This window comes from Notothenia rossii (genome assembly GCF_949606895.1).
Source record: "Notothenia rossii genome assembly, chromosome: 4".
Taxonomy (NCBI): Eukaryota; Metazoa; Chordata; class Actinopteri; order Perciformes; family Nototheniidae; genus Notothenia; species Notothenia rossii.
In genome coordinates, this window is record NC_136902.1 from 28,088,802 (window position 1) to 28,110,430 (window position 21,629).

Consider the following 21,629-nt stretch of genomic DNA (forward strand, 5'->3'; position numbering starts at 1 on the left):
CATGGATACTTTTACCTAAGAAGTGCATTCAAAAACTACCTCCATCACTGTTTGAAACACTCAACTAACATCTTGTAGACTGAGCCACAGGCCATTTTACCTTGTATAGGAAAATATACACACTTAATGCATTATTGTGCTCAGCCTGCCTTGAGATTTCTCTCTTTTTTCTGCATTGAACTGCAGCCAAATCTTCAATACACTTAAACCGTGCCGGCATAAAGTCCTGCCAGTCATCCTCTACAGACACATCAGGTACATACTCAGACAACGACGCACCCTCGCAGTCTGAAGAAAAACACACAAGCAAGGGCTGAATCGCACATCTGTCAGCGTCTCATCACAAAAAAAACCTAGAGCCCGTGTCCCCTCTGTCAGAGCTGACAGAGGGTGGGGGGGCACTGAAGGACGGGTACAAAACACACCACTGCTTGTGTCCTTCTATCCTGTCATCAGCAGCATCAGCAGTTTGATCAATCCAACACACATCTGTCTTGTTCATCGCCATCATGCTGCCATGACTTCCTCCGTACCAACTTCAACACTTGACATGTGCACCTGTTCTCTCTCCTAGGTGTTGATAGACATTGTTGCTTTCAATAGAGTGCCACAGTGACGCGTTCTAAAACCCTTTCTAATCGATAGATTTATGATTCGCAAATTATAAAAGTAGGGTAGACATGTGGATATTATCCGGCTGAACAAAACGTGATCTGTCTCTTCAACTTGTGTCAACCACAGACCTTATTTCGAGCTATTTTCCAAAATCCTATGGAGAAATTGCATTGGTTTTTGTCGAAGGAACCGTCCTTCCGGGTTTCAGGACGCGTCACTGTGGCACTCTATAAGGATTGTTTTACAAATATTTGGGTCGTCCTTTGTGATGGTAGAAGATGTTAGCTTAATGTAGGTTCACCTGTGTACTCCAAATTTGAGAGACGAGTAAATATTCCTCATTATTCCATCCAAGCATATAACCAAGCCGCACACTCTTCACCTTTTTGGGCAAAATCTGTAGTTTTCATTAAAGTTTTTAGTGTTTTTTCTCAGATAAAGAACACTTTCAAGCCACTTTTTGTTGGAAGGTAACACATGGCAACACATGTCAGCTACTCTGTGACAATGTATCTGTCTGATTGGTGTGTGCGATGTGGGCTTTGATGCTGTGCTATGACATCTATTGTACCCTCTATTTTTAAGCAGAGCATAGTGGAGGAATTCAGTTATGGAGGTAGAAAAAGAGGCAGGAAAAGAGGCACCTCATGGCTAAGAAGCAAAAACAAGCATTGGTATTCTTGGTACGGACCAATAGGCTTTAAAAATGATTGGGACTGCATTTACGTTATTTATCTTCCAATTGGATGTCCGTTTTTTACATGAGCTTTTTAGTTTTCAAAACATTATAAATTATTGAAAAATGCCCCCCACAAGTGCCCATAACCAAAGGTAAAGTCTTCAAAGGACTCTTTTGTTTGCCTCTGTGTCCTTTAGAATAAGAGGAGTATGATGGGAGGTACATTTGACAGGCTGTGTCCCTGTGGGAGAAATAACAGTGTAACTACAGTGTTACATTTGTGTAATATGGGTCTAATAACAGTTTAACATGGGATTAATATGGGTGTAATAACAGTGTGATGGGGTGTGTTTAATGTCTAATCAAATAAACAATAGCGGATTGCCCATTTTTAAGGGTTATCTATTTTTATTTCGCAATACATCAGATGCACCAAAGTGTTAAAAAATAACTTGATAATGAGAGGCCAATAAGAGGATTATTCTGGTGTGTGCACAGGGTGAGATTGATAAAAAGAAGTCAGACTGACTTTCTTACAAGAACCTTCCCCTCCCTGATATTGAGCAGCGAGGTCAGTAATGAAATGTTTCTGATACATCACTATCCGGTCTATTCCCGACAGGCTGGCAATTAAATCACTTCCTTTCTGCAGGCGAGTTAGAAGGAAGTATGGTATAACAACCCAGTCATATTGTAAGATTGCAACAGCAAACAATTAAAGCCCCTGGGTAAGCTGAAACACTACCATATTATCCATGGGAGACCGTGAAAAAAGCAGATATTTTAATATCAGAAAGTATGGATTTTTACTTTAATGTGTGAAAATACCAAAGCTAATTTAATTCTACAGTTTTTTTTTTTTTTTTTTTCTGAAAGCCCATAATTGAACATACTTTGTGAATCTCTATGGCTCACTGTAGCGTGGGCTGAGGGTTACCTTATAATTATGACAAACAGGTATGGCACGCAGGGATTTAGGAGCCTGTGGATACCAGGCAATGTAATTTTCTAGCTCTCACCCGGGCGCCATAATTATCAATATTGTCTGTTTACGGAATGAATATTAATGCCTGCTCCTCTGTGAAGGCGGAGCACGGTGGAATCTTTAACGGTGGAGTATCAGAGCGAGTGATTGACTGGGAGGTCACACACCGCTCTTATTAGATTCTTCTTTGAAACCTGAGGCTTTTACGTCCTGTCCGTCGACGCGGGGGGGCCTCCTAGCACTCACTGCTCGTTTTGAAATCTTTTTTTCCCTCCTCATTATTGAATACCCGATGACGGATTGCTAATCTGTTCATTTCACGGAAACAGAAGAAGCTTCCCCTGAATTTTCGCTCATTATTTATTATGCTCGCTGCTAAATCGAGTCCTTGCAGGCTCACTGGGATATTTTCAATCAATCCATGTCAATCAATCAATGTTTATTTATATAGCCCAATATCACAAATGTTACATTTGTCTCAATAGACTTCACAGTTTGTACAGAATATCAGTATGACAATACGACACCCTCTGTCCTTAGACCCTCACATTGTACAAGGAAAAACTTCCAGAGAAAACCCAAAGTTTAATGGGGAAAATGGGAGAAACCTCAGGGAGAGTAACAGAGGAGGGATCCCTCTCCCAGGACGGACAGACGTGCAATAGATGCCGTGTGTAAATCGAAGAGATAATACATTTTACAGCATAGGTAGTCCAAATGTTGGAAATGCATAATAAGAAGATGAATCCACAAGGACCGCAGCAACAGGATCAGCCACGACTCAGGATCCCGGCGTAGATAGACACCAAAAAGACATTTGGGGGAAGCTGGGTTATTCGGAACATGAGAGTACACAGGTACAGACAGAGAGAAGGAAGAAGTAAGGTGTCCCCCGACAAACTAAGCCTATAGCAGCAAAACATTTTATGGGCCATCCACAGTTTGAAGTCCGTGTTTAGATCTGTGTACGTTGTTGTGAAATCACACTCGGAGGGGGGTGTTTTTGTAAAGAGGTACACAAAACACCAGGAGGTTCTCATAGTCACAGAGACTTTCCCTTCTCCAAATACATTCTGGAAAACAAACTTTAAACAATTACTCCCTTTGTATTTACATATTACAACTACAGTCATAAACCTTTTTTGACATAAACAAGATTTAATTACTTCTTCAGATCTAATAACTACGTTTTCAAGCTGCCTTACGTTTTAAGAAGCAGCCAAGTTATCCACTCCTAATGAATCAAAGGTGCAGTGCTAAGTTTTTATCTTCTTAATCATCTCTCCGATTTATGTCCACTTTTAGGTATGATTTAGTACCTTGAGTTCTCATCCTCATTTTTATTATTGGGTTTTTACTTTTGTGAAGCTGTAAAGCTGAATAATTGGCTGAGGTGGGATGTGCAAGACATGCATATTTCAAATTTTTTTTTTGGAATTGTCTCAGGTAAATCATTAGATGAAATGTGATTTACTTTTGCAGCTTTTTAAGGCCATTTTCAACTGTTAATTTTCATATATGCCTACCACTCTACTCCCCGCATCGAGTTTGTTATAAAAATATCACAGTTAGTGTTAATTTGGTGACTTCCAGGGTTGTAAATCAATCATGTGGGCATTTATTTACAATCATTGCCGTGTTACTTTAAATATTGCTCTTTTTGTGGAATAATTATCACCCTCTGTATTTTGCCAGAATACCGACGGCGGGTGTTGGTCCTGATTGGCCTGACAACATCTACTTCAGCTTCCAGTTCTATCGCTTTCCACCAGTCACATCACAGCAGCTGAAACTGCTCATCAGCGACAAGGTGCAACAGAAAGCCAGCGTTCCACTTCCCTGCGTCCTGGCCTCCATCAGCAAAGACGGCACTGTCAACTCCGGTAAGGATCCAGAGTTGCAAACAATAAATAACAATGCTGCCCATGTTCAGTCAGTCCTATGCCTTTAATTGGCCCGTATTCATGTCCCCAGTAACATATATAATATACAAAACGTTCTTGGTACATAAGTCCAAACTGCAACTCGAACATATGTAATTTCTGCCGCTACTGGTCGGTCAGTCTAAACAAGTCGTGATGAAGTGTGGTGGTGGGAAAGTCTTTACCACTATTTCCCTCAGCCTCTCAGTTCAGATTTATTCAGTGTTCATTGTTAAGAAGGTTTTTACCGGGAGACAAATTATCTGTAAAAGTCTTCTACTTTCGCCATCACAACACGGCTCCTGCTAACGTTTGTTTAGCCTGATAACAGTAGATAATAGTGTCCTATGACCAAATCCTTCATCTGTTTGATATTGATAGACTGAGACCTGCGTAGTGTGTTAACACTGGATGAAAAGTCAGTTTATGACCGCTTCTGCCATAACAATGGTGACACATACACAATGGAGATATGATGTAAACAAGTTTACCAAATAAAAAGGAATGTTACTTTAATAAGAATTACAAAACTGTTTTGAAAATTAGATTAGTTAAGTATACAACTATAACAATCAATGCCTACAAACTGCAGGCTGTTTCCATAATGCTCCATGATGGTTTCTGATGCTGAAGCACTTCAATCAGCAGAAGCAGCCCTGATTGATGTCACGTCTGTTCATGTAGCAACTAATGAAATGGAAGAGCTATTACAGCTCTCAACGGAGGGTGATATTGATAACACAAACAATACACCCCCCCTCATCCTAGTTCCTACGCCTACCCATAGTCTCCTACCACAGGCACACTTCTCTGTCTGTGTCTGCAACTCTAAGTCTACGTTTCCTTCACAAATCCTTCCTACATTCACAAAGATCCTTTTATATATTCTAACCCTTTCCACACGTTTACTCATATCTTTGAGCTATTGAAACCATTGAAGTATCAGTCTCTTTTTAAAGAATTAAGAACTATACTTTGACAGTTTTTCTTTGTGTTTACCCGGGTAATGATTTCCTCTGGTATCAAAAGTTTAGCTAAAATAAGTGTGGAAATATTGCTGTGGGATTCGTTGATTGCTTTAATAGTCTTTTAAGATTATTCTGTGAGTCCTTTTCCTGTCTGACCAGCTATAACGTGGCTAATGAATCTTTGATTGGTTCTTTCTCTCTTTTAATACCACAATAATGAACCATGACATTGACATTTATTGTTTTTGAGTGTAAATGTCTCAACATTTTTGTACGTACATCCTATTTTCCCTTAGGAAAAATGTCATCCTGATCCTTTTCCTTTAGCACCATCAGCTAAATGTCTGTGTCTTCATAATCATTGAGATTACCAACAGACTCAGCTGTCGTGGTGATTACTGCCACTTTGCAAAATACTTACAAAGACAGCGAACATTGTAAACATTATACCTGCTGATGATCATGTTCGCTTTGTCACCTTAGCATTAGCATTTAACTCAAGTGTGGCTTTCCCAAAGAACATGCTCCGAGCGCTGCAAGCTTGGCTCCAGGCTCTATATGCCACTCCACAGTCACTGAATGTTCTTTCCAATTCAATTAAACCATCGGAGCGAAGAATTCATTATTACTTCTGCTTAATGTACAGCACCATTGTAAAAAATTACAATAGCAGTTTTAGCACAGTGAAAAATCTCCTACTGATTAAGGGAGGGAATTGAATTCCCCCTTTCCAATAACGTTGTTATGGTCTTTTGTAATCCTTTACTCCCTAACTGGACAAATTAATGTTAATGTAAAAGATTGAGCAGCGGTTTAAGTGATCTATGAAGATATGAATGATCCAATCACTGTATGAGATCAATGATCCACTGCTATCTCGTCATTCAGTGGGAGCGTTTGAAGTGTGTGTGTGTGTGTGTGTGTGTGTGTGTGTGTGTGTGTGTGTGTGTGTGTGTGTGTGTGTGTGTGTGTGTGTGTGTGTGTGTGTGTGTGTGTGTGTGTGTGTGTGTGTGTGTGTGTGTGTGTGTGTGTGTGTGTGTGTGTGTGTGTGTGTGTGTGTGTGTGTGTGTGTGTGTGTGTGTGTGTGTGTGTGTTAGACAGAGGTTGAGAGAGAATATGGAATATGTCTGAGCTTCAAAGCTACTGCAGTGTGTCAGCTGTGATTCTGCGTCCTGCTGGTTGGAAGTTCCCCAGAAACCTATTGAATGCCTGAACCCCTATTTAGGCGGTGGGTGGACAGCCCTTTCATGTCATCTTTCATTCACCCATTCGGCCCCACAAAATATCTCTTTATACAGCCCTCAAGTTAGTTTCACAGCTACACTTGATCAGGTTGTTTTGATTCACAATATGGCTGCCAAAGAGGAATATCTCAGACAAGAACAGAGTTCCCTATACATACAGTGAAAACGTTCCATGCCTTCACGAAGTAAAAGGGTATACGATTTAATTTGTATTTCTCAACTTCAACTATTCAAGGGGGAAAAGTGCAGAAAATCACTGGCATTTCAAATGTCTATATTTCTTGCCAAACCATGTACAAGTTTTTCTAAAATAATTTTATCAAACAAACAGCAGAAGACAATTAGCTTCTTCACTCCTAACTTTCTCTTTCCCAGTATGGCACTAAAAACCCAAAGACTGAGAAAGGAATGGAAACAGTTTGGCATCCTGCTGTTTAACTCATATAACTTGGCTCACTCAGCGATTTAAGTGTTCTGCTTCCGATTTCGCTAAGGCAATAGGTGTACAATTTTAACAATTATGTGCAGGCAATTACAATGGTTAAACTGTAGGAAGTAACAATTAAAATAATACATTAGAGAGGTGAGGAATATGCAATTTGTTCCCTTTGCAGGCATTTTGAAGCCACAACAAGAGATCATTTTATTTTAAAGGCAACCGTGGGACACACTGGATGTTCTGAGTAGCCAATGGTAACAGCAGGTTAATATCTGACCTCTGTTATACTTTTCCAGGGATGGGAATAATCCTGCATATGCACCAGGGTCCACCCACATAGCAGTTTGCATTAGCCTTCTTAACTTTTCAGTTGGTATTTTTGCATGTGTTGAGAAGAATTGAACACAAGGCCAGTTTGTGCCACAGAAACAGTTCCAGCTAGACAGACGTTAGCTGTAGCAAGCTAGAAATGTTTTTTCTGTGTTTGTTGTATGACAAATACGTTTCAAATCTAAGTCTTTTGTGTTCTTGTTAATTATTTGCTTATTTAAAGCCTAACCGTGATCTTTCACTTAATATATGTAGTGTTTTTGTTTCATTTTCAATACACAACATTTACCACGTGTTTAAAGCTATAATCTGCCTTACTTTGTTAGAGTACATTTTGTTGATGACTTAACCTCTCGCAAGAAAAATAGACAGAAAATGCCATTTCATTTGTTTAAAATATTTCCGCCACTATTCTGGTGGTGCTTGTAAAGAGTCGCATATAATGTCACCTCAGTTGATCCAGCAGAAAACATAATCAGCCTCTGTTTTGATTGTGCTGTTTTCTTTTAAATGCAATCGAACAATCACAGCTCAGGGATTGATTGTAATGATAGTTGTTCAGGATTCTTGTGTTATGTTGAGTTTAACGATATTTTGCTGGTAAAATCGGCAACTTGTTATCATTTCAGCAGTGAAAGGGACGGTCATTGCCAAACTATCTGAATATGTGTATATTTCTCCTTGCTAATAACAAGTTAAGATAACAAAATACATAGTTTGAGTCTAAAAATGTGCTACAAAACCCCATGAAACATTTCTACACTTGGCAACATATTGTTTTTGTCAAAAACAAATGCTATTTTAGGAATACAACCTTTTTTAACCATTTTACATTTTTTTTATGCTGTTGACTAGAATCTGTGCATCATATCCCTGATATGCAGTGAGAAACATAGCACTTATTTTATTTTTTCCACAAAAGGGCAGCTTTCCAAAGACGTATTGTGCTCTAGGAGTAGCGTGATACACGGTTCACATCAGTCTCTACATGTAGCTGAACACTGTTCATCCTCCCTGTTTTCTCCGCGCGCAGCCCTCACAGCGTTGTTGAGAGTTGTTGATCACCGGCAGGATTTTCAGCCTGCCTGTCCTGCTGTGTACACACCAGGTTGGAGGGTGGGGGTGTTGGGGGGGGGGTGTTGTGGGGGGGGGTGTTGTGCTGAGCTCCTCGTCTGCAGACCTAGCTTCACACTTACACAACCCCGAACAACCCTTGGGCAATTTCTGTCAGCTCTTCCTCGCTTGTGAGCACAAACACACAGCACATATTCTCTCCCTCCATGCTCCCATCACCACCCGTCCACTGCACACAAGCCCACAGCATGCTGGGAGAATTAATGGTCCAAGTGGAGGGAGTTGGCGGGTGGTTGGGAGAAGGAAAGGGTGTCTGTTAGGTTTAAAGGAGTTCTGAAGAAATATCAAGACTACTCTGGTCTTGGTTTCCTTTTTGTCTCCATCTGTTTAGTTATCCCCATAGATAAAACAATGGTTCCCTTTGTCAGTTTGTTTGTATTATTATTTTTATTTCATTTGATCACAAAAACTGGATAAGCGTGGGTGGATTTCACTGTGAAACCTTCACTGTAACCTACCTCGACTCACTTTGATGAGCTGCAACCCACTCATACCATTTGTTCCCCCCTTTAGCTGCACAGTATTAGTGTCTCATCATTGTATCAAAGCAGTTTCAGAGGCTTACATGTAAAATGATACACACAACAGCCTATCTGATCGAGTGTGGGTTATATAGCAATATACATAACGACATTATTGTAGGGTTGACTATTAGTGCTTTACCACCATGTTTATACAAAGAAGTCTTGATACATAATGATCAGGCATGTTGATATAATTACAACAGTAAGTGGCTAAATGCAAACAATAATCGGTTTGAACAGTCTTCCAAGTTACTAGAAAATGACATGCATGCACCCTTTAAAACCAGATATAGACACAACTTAGGCCATTATATGGCTTCAAAATAAATATTCTTCTACTTATTTTGTTTTCGATTGTCTATTTCATTAATTGTCTGTATTAATATTGAATTGAATTGGTAGAATAAATAAAAAGATTTACTCTCCTGGCACGTTATTGAAAAACATCCATATAATAATATAATATGTACAGAGCCCTGGAGGGTTCATTGAGAGAAAAATAAATAAAACGTGGCCACGTTTTACTTTCTCGTTCGCACGAGTTAATAAAGCGTGGGCACGAGTTAATAAAGCGTGCGCACGAGTTAATAAAGCGTGCGCACAAGTTAATAAAGCGTGGCCTCGTTTTATTTAAATTGAGGGATTCCTGTCCGTGACTCACAGTATCTGCTGCCCACAGCTGTTTTATAGAAGGAAAACCTCCTTCACTTTATGAAATCTCTGCGGCACCACCAGTGGCCTGTACTACGAAGCAGGATTTGCTATTTACACTATTCATTAATGAAGTATGACGCTGCGCTGTCAGCACGCGTCTCCATGTTTGTGATTGGTCAAATGTTGCTCACCCCGTCCCTTTCAGGTGAACGCGCTCTCAGCCGGACAGAGAAACCCTGGTTGATTTGCTGAGTTGATAACCAGCTTCGTAGGACCGCTTAGCAACATCGCGTTTATTAGGGTTAGTTAAGCCGGGTAAATCGAACATATCCAGGGTCTGTTGAACTGGCTTCGTCGTACAGGGCACTGGAGGCAGTAACGTGTAACTCAGCAGAATCTGAGAAGAGCAGCACCAGCTGCAAAGAGCTGTGCCTTTTACTGTTTACTTCACTGCGTTTCCCTTCATTAGAACAGCTGAATAGAGATCGAGGCTGCTACGTTTAACCACACACACCTATACACACATCGAACTACCAGAGTATTCCCCCTCGTTTTATGAAGGAGATGGTGTGTGTGTGTGTGTGTGTGTGTGTGTGTGTGTGTGTGTGTGTGTGTGTGTGTGTGTGTGTGTGTGTGTGTGTGTGTGTGTGTGTGTGTGTGTGTGTGTGTGTGTGTGTGTGTGTGTGTGTGTGTGTGTGTGTGTGTGTGTGTGTGTGTGTGTGTGTGTGTGTGCGTGCGTGCGTGCGTGCGTGCGTGCGTGCGTGCGTGCGTGCGTGCGTGCGTGCGTGCGTGCGTGCGCGTGCGTGTGCGTGCGGCAGCAGCTCCGCTCTGTGTGTGCGTGTTCGGTGTGTTTGTGTGTGTCCGACACCACCGGCATTTGTTTTCAAATTCCCACGAACAGTAATTTACACAAATCTGGTTCTCCATAGTTATACTTATACTGTATATGTGTACTCCCAAGTGAAATACATTTGTTTAATCTTAATCTCGATGTGCTATTGTCCTGCCGGAGTGCACCGGAACAAACGATACTATCATTAAAAAATCCCCACACACACACACACACACACACACACACACACACACACACACACACACACACACACACACAAAACGAGGCCACTCTTTATTAACTCGTGCGCACGCTTTAGTAACTCGTGCGAACGAGAAAGTAAAACGTGGCCACGTTTTATTTTATTTTTTCTCTATGAACACTCCGGGGTCCGTAAATATGTCAGTATCCATATAATTAAAAATAAATATGATCTATAATAATCCTAGGTCCCATAACAAGCTTTGCAGGGCTTTCATCTGCATCTAACAGGAGCAATAAGTACCAGACCACAACCAGTCTCCCACACTAGTAAGTGACCTTTGGTCTTGTATGAAATACATGAAATAGACTATATAAGAATTTAGAGCAATGTGAAGCAAAGCGTGCAAACTTCCTCTGCCACTATAGTACATTGGATATGGTGAAAAGCTCCATAACAACTTCTACATTGACCTTGTAGGGAGAGTTATTTTCAAATCAGGTAATCATTTGGGCCAATAGCAAATGATGGATCTTTACATCGTTTGAACGTGGAATTTGCTACATGCATTGGCATTTTGCTTTAACAAAACTCTGAGAAACTAAATCATACCAGGCTGTCTGGCTGCATTCATGCTTGAAAGGAATCCTGCGAGAGTGTGTATGAAAAAATAAAAGTTTCCTACCCGTTGATGTGTGAAGAGAGAGTTGGAGGGGCTTGCTGGTCTCTTTAACACAGCAGGGCTGTCACCAAAGGTCCTCATTACTCCACTTCTATCCAGCCAGCTGCTTCTCCGCACGTCCAACACATGGGAATAAAGACAGCGGGGTGGGGGGAGTTGCTTTGATACGGACTTGGAGGTATGATATGTTGGGGAGAATCGGCGCAGAGATCCACACTCACACCTTTCACACACGCACAATCGGTAACAATACCACAGTGCTCCAGGTTGGTTTTTGGGGCCGCAGCTGACTGATTGTACCTCCTCACCAGCTGAGGTGGATCACTGATTGGGTCAGTTTCATTTGAAGCGCTCTGAGTTTGAGGATGAGACAGATGCATCGCAGAGCTGTCATCAAAGAATCACTGGGCGCTCGTTTCGCACTTCAAAAAGAATATGGCTTTGGTCCAATCGGATTTAATCAAAATGAAATGGCGACCTTGCAGGATTGGACATGATAGCAAATGTCTAACGCTATAAAAACGAAATGTATAGCCGCTTATTGTCTCGAGAGCAGATCCAAACTGTATGTGTAGCATTTTTCTTTAAAAAAGGAAGAAAACAGTCCCTTTGCTTTAGAGCAATGAAGGCCAGAATTTGTTCCTCTTAAGGGTCCATTGTGGATATGCTGATTAAAGTCATGACTTTATCCCGCTGTTCAGAAAATCACTCCTGAGGTTTCTTGGCAGTGTTAGGCACCATTATCATGAATTATGGGAACCCTAGGGTGCTTCAGATTTTGTGAAATGGCCTCATGCTCCCTGGTTATTGTACCCATGCAGAGCGATCATCAGACCCAATGAGTCCCAGTACATGGCTCCTGCACCGGATCAGATCTGTCCACATTTTGACAGCTGCTTACAGATAATAGGGCTCTCCCTCCGAATTCAAAGCCATCTGGATGAATAGAAAAAGATACATTAGTGATCAGATCTTAGATTTTTCTTTGTCACTCTCCAGGTTTTGCATATTTATTGGGTTTTTTGGCAGTGGAAACATGCAACGGTTCAGTATTTTAGACAGCTCTGTTGGTGGTGTCGACTATCAATTTTCCATTCCATCAAAATCTCAAATGGGTCCGAATTTAAAGGAGGGATTTTATGTCGCCCCTCCATAAAGATTCAGATATTTTAGGTTGTCACAACTTAATGACAGAATAGAACACTTTCCAGACCCAAGCCCTTTTAACCCTTATGACATCCAAGGTGGGCTGCAAAAAAAAAAGATGTTAACTGTTAATTACTTATTATCTCTCCAAGTTGTGTGCAAAAAAGGCAACATTTTCCTAAGACATATCAAGACGTCTTGTTTTGGTCTTTCTATCATTCCAAAACATAAATGTTATTCAGTTCAATATGGCAGGAGACAAAAGAACAAATCTCCACAATTGACCAGCTGGAAGGTGGAAAGTTGGCATAGAAAATTAATGAAACCATTTTTTTGTAAATAGTTATGTTCCTATCCATCAACTCAATGGTTAATAAGCTGATCTTGTTTGCTCTACATACAGTCTTGGGCTTTTCATTCTAAACAATTCTCATCAATAGTGAGTGACTTATACCACATTTCTTATGTGCCTACCTACATTTCTGAACAGCGTACATCTTTTTCCCTCCATGCTGAAGTCTCCTCTCTCCTCTCCAGGTTCCCCGGGCCTGCAGGTGCAGTTCAAAGTAGATGAAAGTTTCCTAAGGCAAGGAGAGAAGCGCTGGTTCCTGCGCTACCTGGCCCTCCACACCATGCACATCGACATCTGGGACAGCGACTCACTGCTGCTCATAGGTTCTACCGCCATTGAGCTCAAGGTAAATGACCGAAGTCGACTTATGATTCGAAACTATAGAGAAAAAAAGATTTGTTGTAGCATTGCAAGCAAATTCCCATCCCACTGACGTGTTCAGAACAAAACTCCCTAGAGTTTTGCATCGAAGGAAAAGAAAACATCCTGTTTACACATGCATTCTCAGCTCGTGACACACCTTCATCGTATTGCAGTGCGTCTGTCATGGATTCATGCAGCGTCTGCAAATTGTTCTAACACATTTAATAGAGTGAACCAGGCGTTGCGGAGAAAACTGATAATAGAATGTCAAATACAGAAATGCTTCAGTAAACTGTATATTAACCAGGTTGCCTCTAATACACAAAAATGACATTTACAACTACAAAATAGTTGTTTTAATGATTTTAATGTATGTCTACTTGGACCAGAAGAATTGCAAATGGTCTTATTTTATAAAATATGTTGTACGTTTCGGTAAACAAATACTGTTTAGTATTGCTCCCTGTGTGCTCTGTGTTCAAGGATATAACTGAAAGACATTTCCCTCCTACTGTATCTTAACCTCTAAAGAAAAAACCAACCGCACATTCAAGGGATTTTTTTAATTCTGGTCTTTTAATCTCTGCTCTTTATTGATTGGACAGAAAATGTCTCGCCAACCTTGATGTAAAATTGATTTGTTTTGCAGCTTGGTGAAATTTGTAAAGCGTTTAATGAGAAAAGAAAAAGGGAGTATTTTACAGCTGGGAAGGGCCTTTTGACCTTGTTCATTTAGCGATAAATCAAACTCTTCCTTTTTGTTAATGTGATTTAATTTATTTGCGAGTTCATCTTCATTAAATCACTTTCCCACAAGGATTGATAATAATATTGGTTTTAAAAGCACTTTTCGCTCATTCTGTTTTGTATTTGCAGTTCATGTTGCGTCAGGGCAGATCGGCAGTGCAGGCCCTTCAGGAGGTGGAGGTTCTGACCACAGATTATGTAGTGGAGGACATCCTGCTGACCAGCGCTGATCCGGGCCAACGGACCACCATCAGCCCCATGACGGTCCAGACCATCATCAGGGGCCAGCTGCACGTACGCACAGGAAACATAGGCAAGTACTCACATTGAATTGTTAAAATACTTCTTTGCCAAATACTGACCAAACATACTCATTCCTGGGGACACAATCATCTCAACTCAAGGTTGAAATTAAGTTTATAAAAACAACAACTAATTGTTCTTTTACTATATAGTGCGTTCCCACTCCAGTGTGTACACCAGAAATACTATGGGGAAGAAAATACTATCCCACAATGAGTATGCTGCATTGAGGCCAGCCACAAGCTCTAAATATGGATTCCAAATATCAGAATCAGAATACCTTTATTAGTCCAACGGTGGGGAGATGTGCGTAGTTACAGCATCTTTAAAAAATGATACTTATTCAAACAACATCTTTGTTTGCTGTGATGTGACAGAGTCGCTAGCTGGTCATGTGATACATTAACATGAGTAACCCTAACCCTTGATGGGTGCTCTTCAGTGTGATCAGCAGTAATCAAACTTAAAAGTTAATTAGGTAGGCAGTATGCAGTAAATACTGATTGAGTATAGTAATCATCCCGTCAGTATGTGATTTCCAACTGCAGTTAAACCCAGTACTGCTCCCATTGGAACACAGAACAGGGTATGGGGTCTTTTTGGTAGTTTCATTCTTTAAAAATGAAGGAAATTCTATTTGTTCTATCATTCAAAATAAAATCAATTTTCAATATCACCCAAAACTTCTAAGCCTGGAATATATATAGTAATAGTGTTTTATATTCAGGACATATCACATTTGGAGCTTCAGATTATGAAGTAATGTTGATGTTGACTCTATTGATGTGTAGACTTGGGAAATGACAGTGAATCCCCAGGGCTGCCTCTGCTGCTGACGAAAGTTCCCATTTTCCAGAGGTGTGTGCAGGCTTGCAAAGCAAACACTCCGCCAAATATCTTGGTGTGATAGTTCCACTCCATCTAGCAACTGAGCACCTTTGCTACTACTTCACACTCATCCAATTTGGGCCTAGTGTGCCCCCGCGGCGCGATGGCATCTGACGATAGCTTCCTTTGCCATTAATCAACTGTTGAAACGATACCTCCTTCTCTCATAAACAATGCATCATTCTCTGGGCTTTCTGAGAGTGTCATTGGGATTAAATATTCCAGCACTTATCACTCAAAGCAGGTTGAGAGCACGCTGGGTTATTGGATGTGCAGGCGATGGATGGGGGGAGGGGGAGCGTTTGGCATGTAAATTCCAATCAAGGCTCAGATATCCATCAGGCGCCCTGGCTGACAGTCAGAATCAATTTGGGGAGGGAGGACTCGCAAGCACTTTATTTTGTTTCTGCTTCCATCTGTTGCTCCTCACATGCACACTCCTCTCTTTATAATGTCTTCCTGTTTTCACCTGTTCATCCATTTAACCTTCTTTCTCTTCCTCCCTCTATTTGTTTTCCTCTCTCACCTACCTTCCTCTTTCTTCCCCCTGCGCCTGTCATCGACCTTTAATAAATACGTACTCTTATTTGGTGGGTGGTAGCCCGGTCATTAAAGCCATCTCTGAAAAATGTAGAAGTTACACACGGCACGGCAGATTGATCTGCTTTATGTAGACTTTGACAGAGATTTGATAGGAAGGACACACCCACACACACACACACACACACACACACACACACACACACACACACACACACACACACACAAGCATGTGTGCGCATCAAAGCCCTCACTCATGCCAGGAAAGTGTGCACTCATGCATACGCGCATACATATAGACAGGCAGGTGTAGCAGAGCGTGGACAGGTTGTGTGATGAGGCAGGGTGGCAGAAATGAGAGGCGGACAGGAGGAGTATATCACTGACATCATGTGAGAACTCCAATTTTTTGGTGGTTTTTCAAGTTCAATAGAAGGATTACATGGCTTCTCTGGATTGCAGAAATTCGACTACCCCTAAATCCCTACTCTATCGGATGGACTCAAAAATGCACACTAAAAACACACACTGGCCTAGGCTGTATTTTCTGTGCTGACAGATACAGCTCCTTGATTTCAGCTCGAGAGGTGAAGGAAGGTCGCAGGTTGCTTGAAAAAATGGTTAATGGCACAGAGAGCGAGAGCAAATGAGTATGGCAGTGTGACAGGAAGGGAAAGAGAGGCTGACAGTTATTTTTGTTGTGAGGATCTTGTTGATTTAAAGTAATGTCCTGTTTAGTTTGCCATTGCTATATGATAATATTGGCTAGTTTAATGTGAACAGTACATTCTTTAATATAGAGTGATGCAGTAATGTTTCCTACAACCCAGAAATGAATTAGCATTTTACCACTTCTCGAAGTCAATGCTTTTATGTTCTGTGTTTTTGGTTACAAGAATTTCACATTTGATCTACGACAAAAAATACATCAGTTATCACCCCACTCGTGATTGTCCGAAACTTCTTTGTGTCATAAAAAAAGCGGTTTCTATTTATTATTAGATATATATCTATAAATGATTAAATAAAAATACATCATCACGCCGGTGATGCACAGCCATGTGATTTACTGCAGTTTGTTTTTAGCATTTTTTTTTTGTTTGCGCTTGTCGCGTTTACACTTCCAAAATCAAGTGTAATTGATGTGTGTTACTATTTTGAGATTATTATAAACGTTTGTTGGCCACAAAGCTTAATTTCTGAGTTATACCAAAATCAAATGGTTTTTTTCCCGTGGTCGGCCTTCAAATGTATCTCATTACTGCATCACTCTATTAGCCTTAGTCTAGGGCCTTTTATTAGCTTGAATCTGGGTGTGACCCTAGATAACAAACTGTCCTTCACTGCAAACATCGCTGCTACAACCCGCTGCTGCAGATACACACTTTACAACATCAGGAGGATACGTCCCCAGCTGACCCAGAAAGCGACGCAGCTTCTGGCCCAGGCTCTCGTCATCTCACGCCTAGACTACTGCAACTCCCTCCTGGCTGGTCTACCTGCATGTGCCATCCGACCTCTGCAGCTCATCCAGAATGCAGCGGCTCGTCTGGTCTTCAACCTTCCTAAATTCTCCCACACCACGCCGCTCCTCCGCTCCCTTCAATGGCTTCCGGTAACTGCTAGAGTCCACTTCAAGACACTGGTACTTGCGTACCATGCTGCGAATGGGTCTGGCCCTTCCTACATCCAGGACATGGTTAAACTGTACATCCCAGCACGTGCAGTCCGCTCTGCATCAGCCAAACAGCTCGCTGCACCCGCACTGCGAGGGGGACCCAAGTTCCCATCAGCAAAAACACGTGGGTTTGCTATCCTGGCTCCAAAATGGTGGAATGAGCTCTCCATTGAAATCAGGACAGCAGACAACTTGCAGATTTTCCGGCGCAGACTGAAAACTCATCTCTTTTGACTCCACTTCGAGCGATAGAATTACAAACAAAGAAACTGCTAACAGAGCACTTATATACTAATAAAGGACTGGCTTATCTAAAGCAAGTTGAGTAGCACTTGAAATGTTTTGGCTCTATGAAACCTGATGTACTTATATGATTCTGTTTTCTTCAAGTTTGTATCTTCTTGGTCGAATGCACTTATTGTAAGTTGCTTTGGATAAAAGTGTCAGCTAAATGTAATGTAATGTAAACCTTTTTGTGTTCCCTCTGTTACTATTATATTTAAATAAGGATCTGCACTGTTTTCTGACCTGCTCCTGTTTTCATTAGTTATAGAGGCTGCCTCCCTTTATCTCTGCTAAGCCACTGTCATTGAAACCAACACTTTGTGTACAGATTTGTCATATTAAAAAGCCTTCCAGGGACTCACAGGGTATAATCCCTCCCATTCCTGATAGGCTTTTAATTTGAAACAAATGCAGTGACAGAAACATAATGGCATTTAGAAAAATGGCAGAATGGAAGTCATCGTAATTCATGAAGAAATGAAGACAGTCTGTTAAAAAGAGAAAGTCTTATCAGCAGAGCCGTAAGTAAAGCATGTAGTTCCATTGGTGATCTTTGTTTTATTGTTCTGCATTTAACCATTAGCTATAGGGTCACGTAGACTTCCTAGAAAGGTTTTTTAGATATTGTAGTTATACGCTCATTCTTGCCATTATAATTCAAAAGCAATGCAGTCCTGACTACATACGGCTCTCTCCTTCTTTGCTTATTTGATGTTCCAGTCATGCATGCTATTAATTATGTCTTTACTCCGCCCCGTTCGGGAACTCATCAGAATTAGGCTTTATTGGAAAAGAGTGAGTGGCAGACTGACATTGCCGAATAAAAAAAGAGTGAAACACCGAATGATATCCTTTTTAATCATCACAAGGTGGGATTGACGAGTAATTAATTAAACGCCAATGATTTACGCTGTCAGGCCCATTCAATCATTGCGTAAAGCAGCTTTTATTAATAGCGTTGTTAAGAACTGAAGGAAGTGGCTTAATCAGAATCATAGAGAGTTGTGAAATGGTGGCTCGAACACCAGGGGATTTAGTTTGGTGGTATGAAGTCTTGAGGAAGGGAGAAACAGTACTCCCACACAGAGAAGTGTAGGAGCAGATGAGGAGCGCATAAACCATGACGACCGCCTGCTCGTCACAGGAAATTGATCCAATGGTGAATCCAGAAGAAAGCTTCAATGCTTTATTGATTTCATCTGCTAAATCCCCATGAACTCTGCTTGGTGCATGGAGATAGAGGCAGGGGAAAGAGATGCACTTGAGAGAGATCTTAACCCTTAACACAAATTAAAACTGGTTCTTCTATTTTGTAGCACCTGTCCACATTATATTTTGGTTCCAATTTGGCTGAGTCAAAGCCAAAACTGTCCTTATGAGTTAGCAACTTTGTCCCAAAGATGGTAAATAGAGAAAAGCATTGAATAATCTTTGTAATCCACATTGTCATTTTGATGTAAAGCCCAGAGCTTTCCCACAGACAGATACTGTGGATTAATTGATGGCCTTACGTTTCATTATCTTTTTGGAACACAAAGGCAAGCAAACACAACATAGATAGATGGCATATGCATAGAAGCTGAAGGATAGATTAAATACAAAAAGTAAAGAATGAAAGGAAAGACAAGCAATTTGAATAGATTTTAGGCAGTAGAACAAGTTAATAAACTGTATGACAGAGGGCTATAAACTTAACTCTAAAGTAATGAAGCGTCATTAGGATTCTGTTGGACTGGTCACAAAGCATGGTGCTTTTAAGGTTTAAGCAAAGATTAAAGTAAACGTAAAAGTATTTTGTTTTGGATAATGCACATTTAGGCAAAGACAAGTTAAATGTGTTCCAATTCTCCATGAACCACTTGTATGCCACTCGTGTCAATATGATTGATTTGCACCCCAAAGGAAACACGTCGTAAACGACATATTTTATTCGGCAGGAAGAAATGTAGCCATCTCTATGTAACATTGGTTCAGAGTTTGATAAAATCTTTACGCTACATTATTAGAAACTTCATACAATGCGGTTGCCCATTGACGCACCCAACAGACATGGAGCAACAATACTGTTCAATTGGAATTATATTTCTGGCCAGTGTCCACCATTTTTTATCTGAATCTTGGTCATCAAATATTTATTAAGATGCTAGATGCTCCATAATTAACAAATATTTATTTTCTGCTGTTTGGTGATCACAACTCCGTCGCAGGAACAGCTCTGCCTGGAAACAAGGAGTTTGTGGGACGTTAAAACTCTAAATAGATCTATGGGGAATTACAAAGTTTGGTGATTAATCTTTGTGTGTTCATTACTGTGAGCGACCCCTTTCACATAACACATTGAGAATGATCGATTGTTATAACATTGATTTGGATTATTGATTAGGGCAGCTTTAATGCAACAAATTGGTACTTATTTTTGCTGATAACATCCTTAAATCACTTAAATGTTTTCATGACAGGATCCAAATGAATATGTCCTAGCCAAGGCTACTAAGGCAATTTATATAATAGCTTTGGATGGTCCAACTCTAGTTTACACACATTGTTTGAGGTAAGCTTTATGAAAAGGTAATATTAGCTACATTGCCAACACATTAGGGCATTACTTTTTTTAATATCCAATATTGAAAATGTTGGTACTATTTTCCAGCAGGAGAGCCCACATTCGACAGAAAGGTGAAAACCTGTTTTTAGGAAATTGTTTTGCTGACTGAGCTGTGTCTGTATCATTTCTCTTCAGCTCTCACTACCTTTCACTGTCTGTTTTTTTTCTGTTCTCACACACACAAACATGTACACACACACCAACAGAAAGCATGTATCTGCTTCAGCACAGAGAAGACAGATTAGAACCTTCTCCAGACCTCACAGTGCTCCTCATCTGCTGCCGCCTGATAAGCCCTGGAGAGGCTGTCTGTTGCAGCAGGCGAGAGTCGAGAAAACCCTGCCTAAAGCTGCCAACAGTGGAACAAAATATCAGTGAAATGTACCTAACAATTAGTTTAGCTAGGTGGCTTCCCTAAGGGCTGCACATACAGTACGTCTTACTCGTTAAAAAGCTCTTGCGGTTAGGTCCAAGTTTATCAAACTTGCTTTTTTTAGCCCTGGGGTGAAAAGGGGAATCTGGTTATTCTGAAGGGTCAGTGGCCTGGAACGGGTAGGCAGAATAAATTCAATATTGCAGACTACTTTGCTTGCTTGCTCACATTTGTTCTGGGGGCCGTTAAATCACTGGTTTGTTCGGGCCTCAACCTCGAGAACTGCCAGTGGAGCAAAGAGGGCGTGCAAGGTGGGGTGCAGGGAGAGGTAGTCAATACATTTGATAGAGTTCATCCCCCTGGCACTTCACAATTACTCTCCTGCACACAGACAGCACGAAGCAGCCAACGCCTCTCTCTTTCTGCAACACAAGTGTTATCTTACATCGCATTGATGAGGATCAACAGCTCTGTTTTAACAATCTGCCTGTGTGATTCAGCACTTAGGGACAGATAATGTGACCGAGAGCAAGACGTTCACGTCAACCAAGATTAGCGTTAGAGCAGGTATTATCTGATGATGACGATGGCTGTGGTGATAGCCGATTAATTAAAAAAGATTGACTGATTAAATCACAGGGTCATAATTGGGCTCATCATCAAGCTCAATCATTTGTTTTATTGTTGGCAAGTAGCACGTTCGTCTTATCGCATCCTTTGCAGGCTTATTATACTCTATCCATTATCAAAGCATTTCTTGCACACAAACAAAAGCATGCTAAAAGGCCAATAACGAGGAGTTGGGGATGAAATCTCCATGGCTTTGTTATTGGTTGTGAGATGTTTACACGACAGCAGAAGTAATGTCTTCACGGTAATATTTGGGATATTTGGGAATATAGCTCAAACAAATACAATTGCCGGAGTCGTGTGGCCAGGGAAGGGTGATGGATGATGAGGGCGATGCATCGGGACGGCAGACACCTCGCCCATTAATCTGCAGAGCTGCTCTGTCTGTGTCTGTTTGCATGGCAACATCAGCTCCCCATTACTCATTTAGCTGCCTTCCATTATCAGTTTGTTGATGAAGGAGTTTGCCTCTAAAAGATTTGGAGGGTACTTTCGGCTCCTCTTCGGAA

At 41.0% G+C, this 21,629-nt stretch overlaps 1 protein-coding gene across 3 annotated transcripts in view; it reads left to right on the top strand.

The window, feature by feature from the left end:
* Positions 1–21,629, top strand: part of nphp4 (nephronophthisis 4) — a 225,068-nt gene that overhangs the window by 164,315 nt on the left and 39,124 nt on the right. For all 3 annotated transcript variants that reach the window (XM_079676360.1, XM_079676361.1, XM_079676362.1), the window contains 3 exons: positions 3,975–4,162; positions 12,894–13,054; positions 13,948–14,131. In XM_079676360.1, coding sequence (XP_079532486.1) covers positions 3,975–4,162; positions 12,894–13,054; positions 13,948–14,131 — 533 coding nt within the window. The remainder of the gene's footprint in view (positions 1–3,974; positions 4,163–12,893; positions 13,055–13,947; positions 14,132–21,629) is intronic.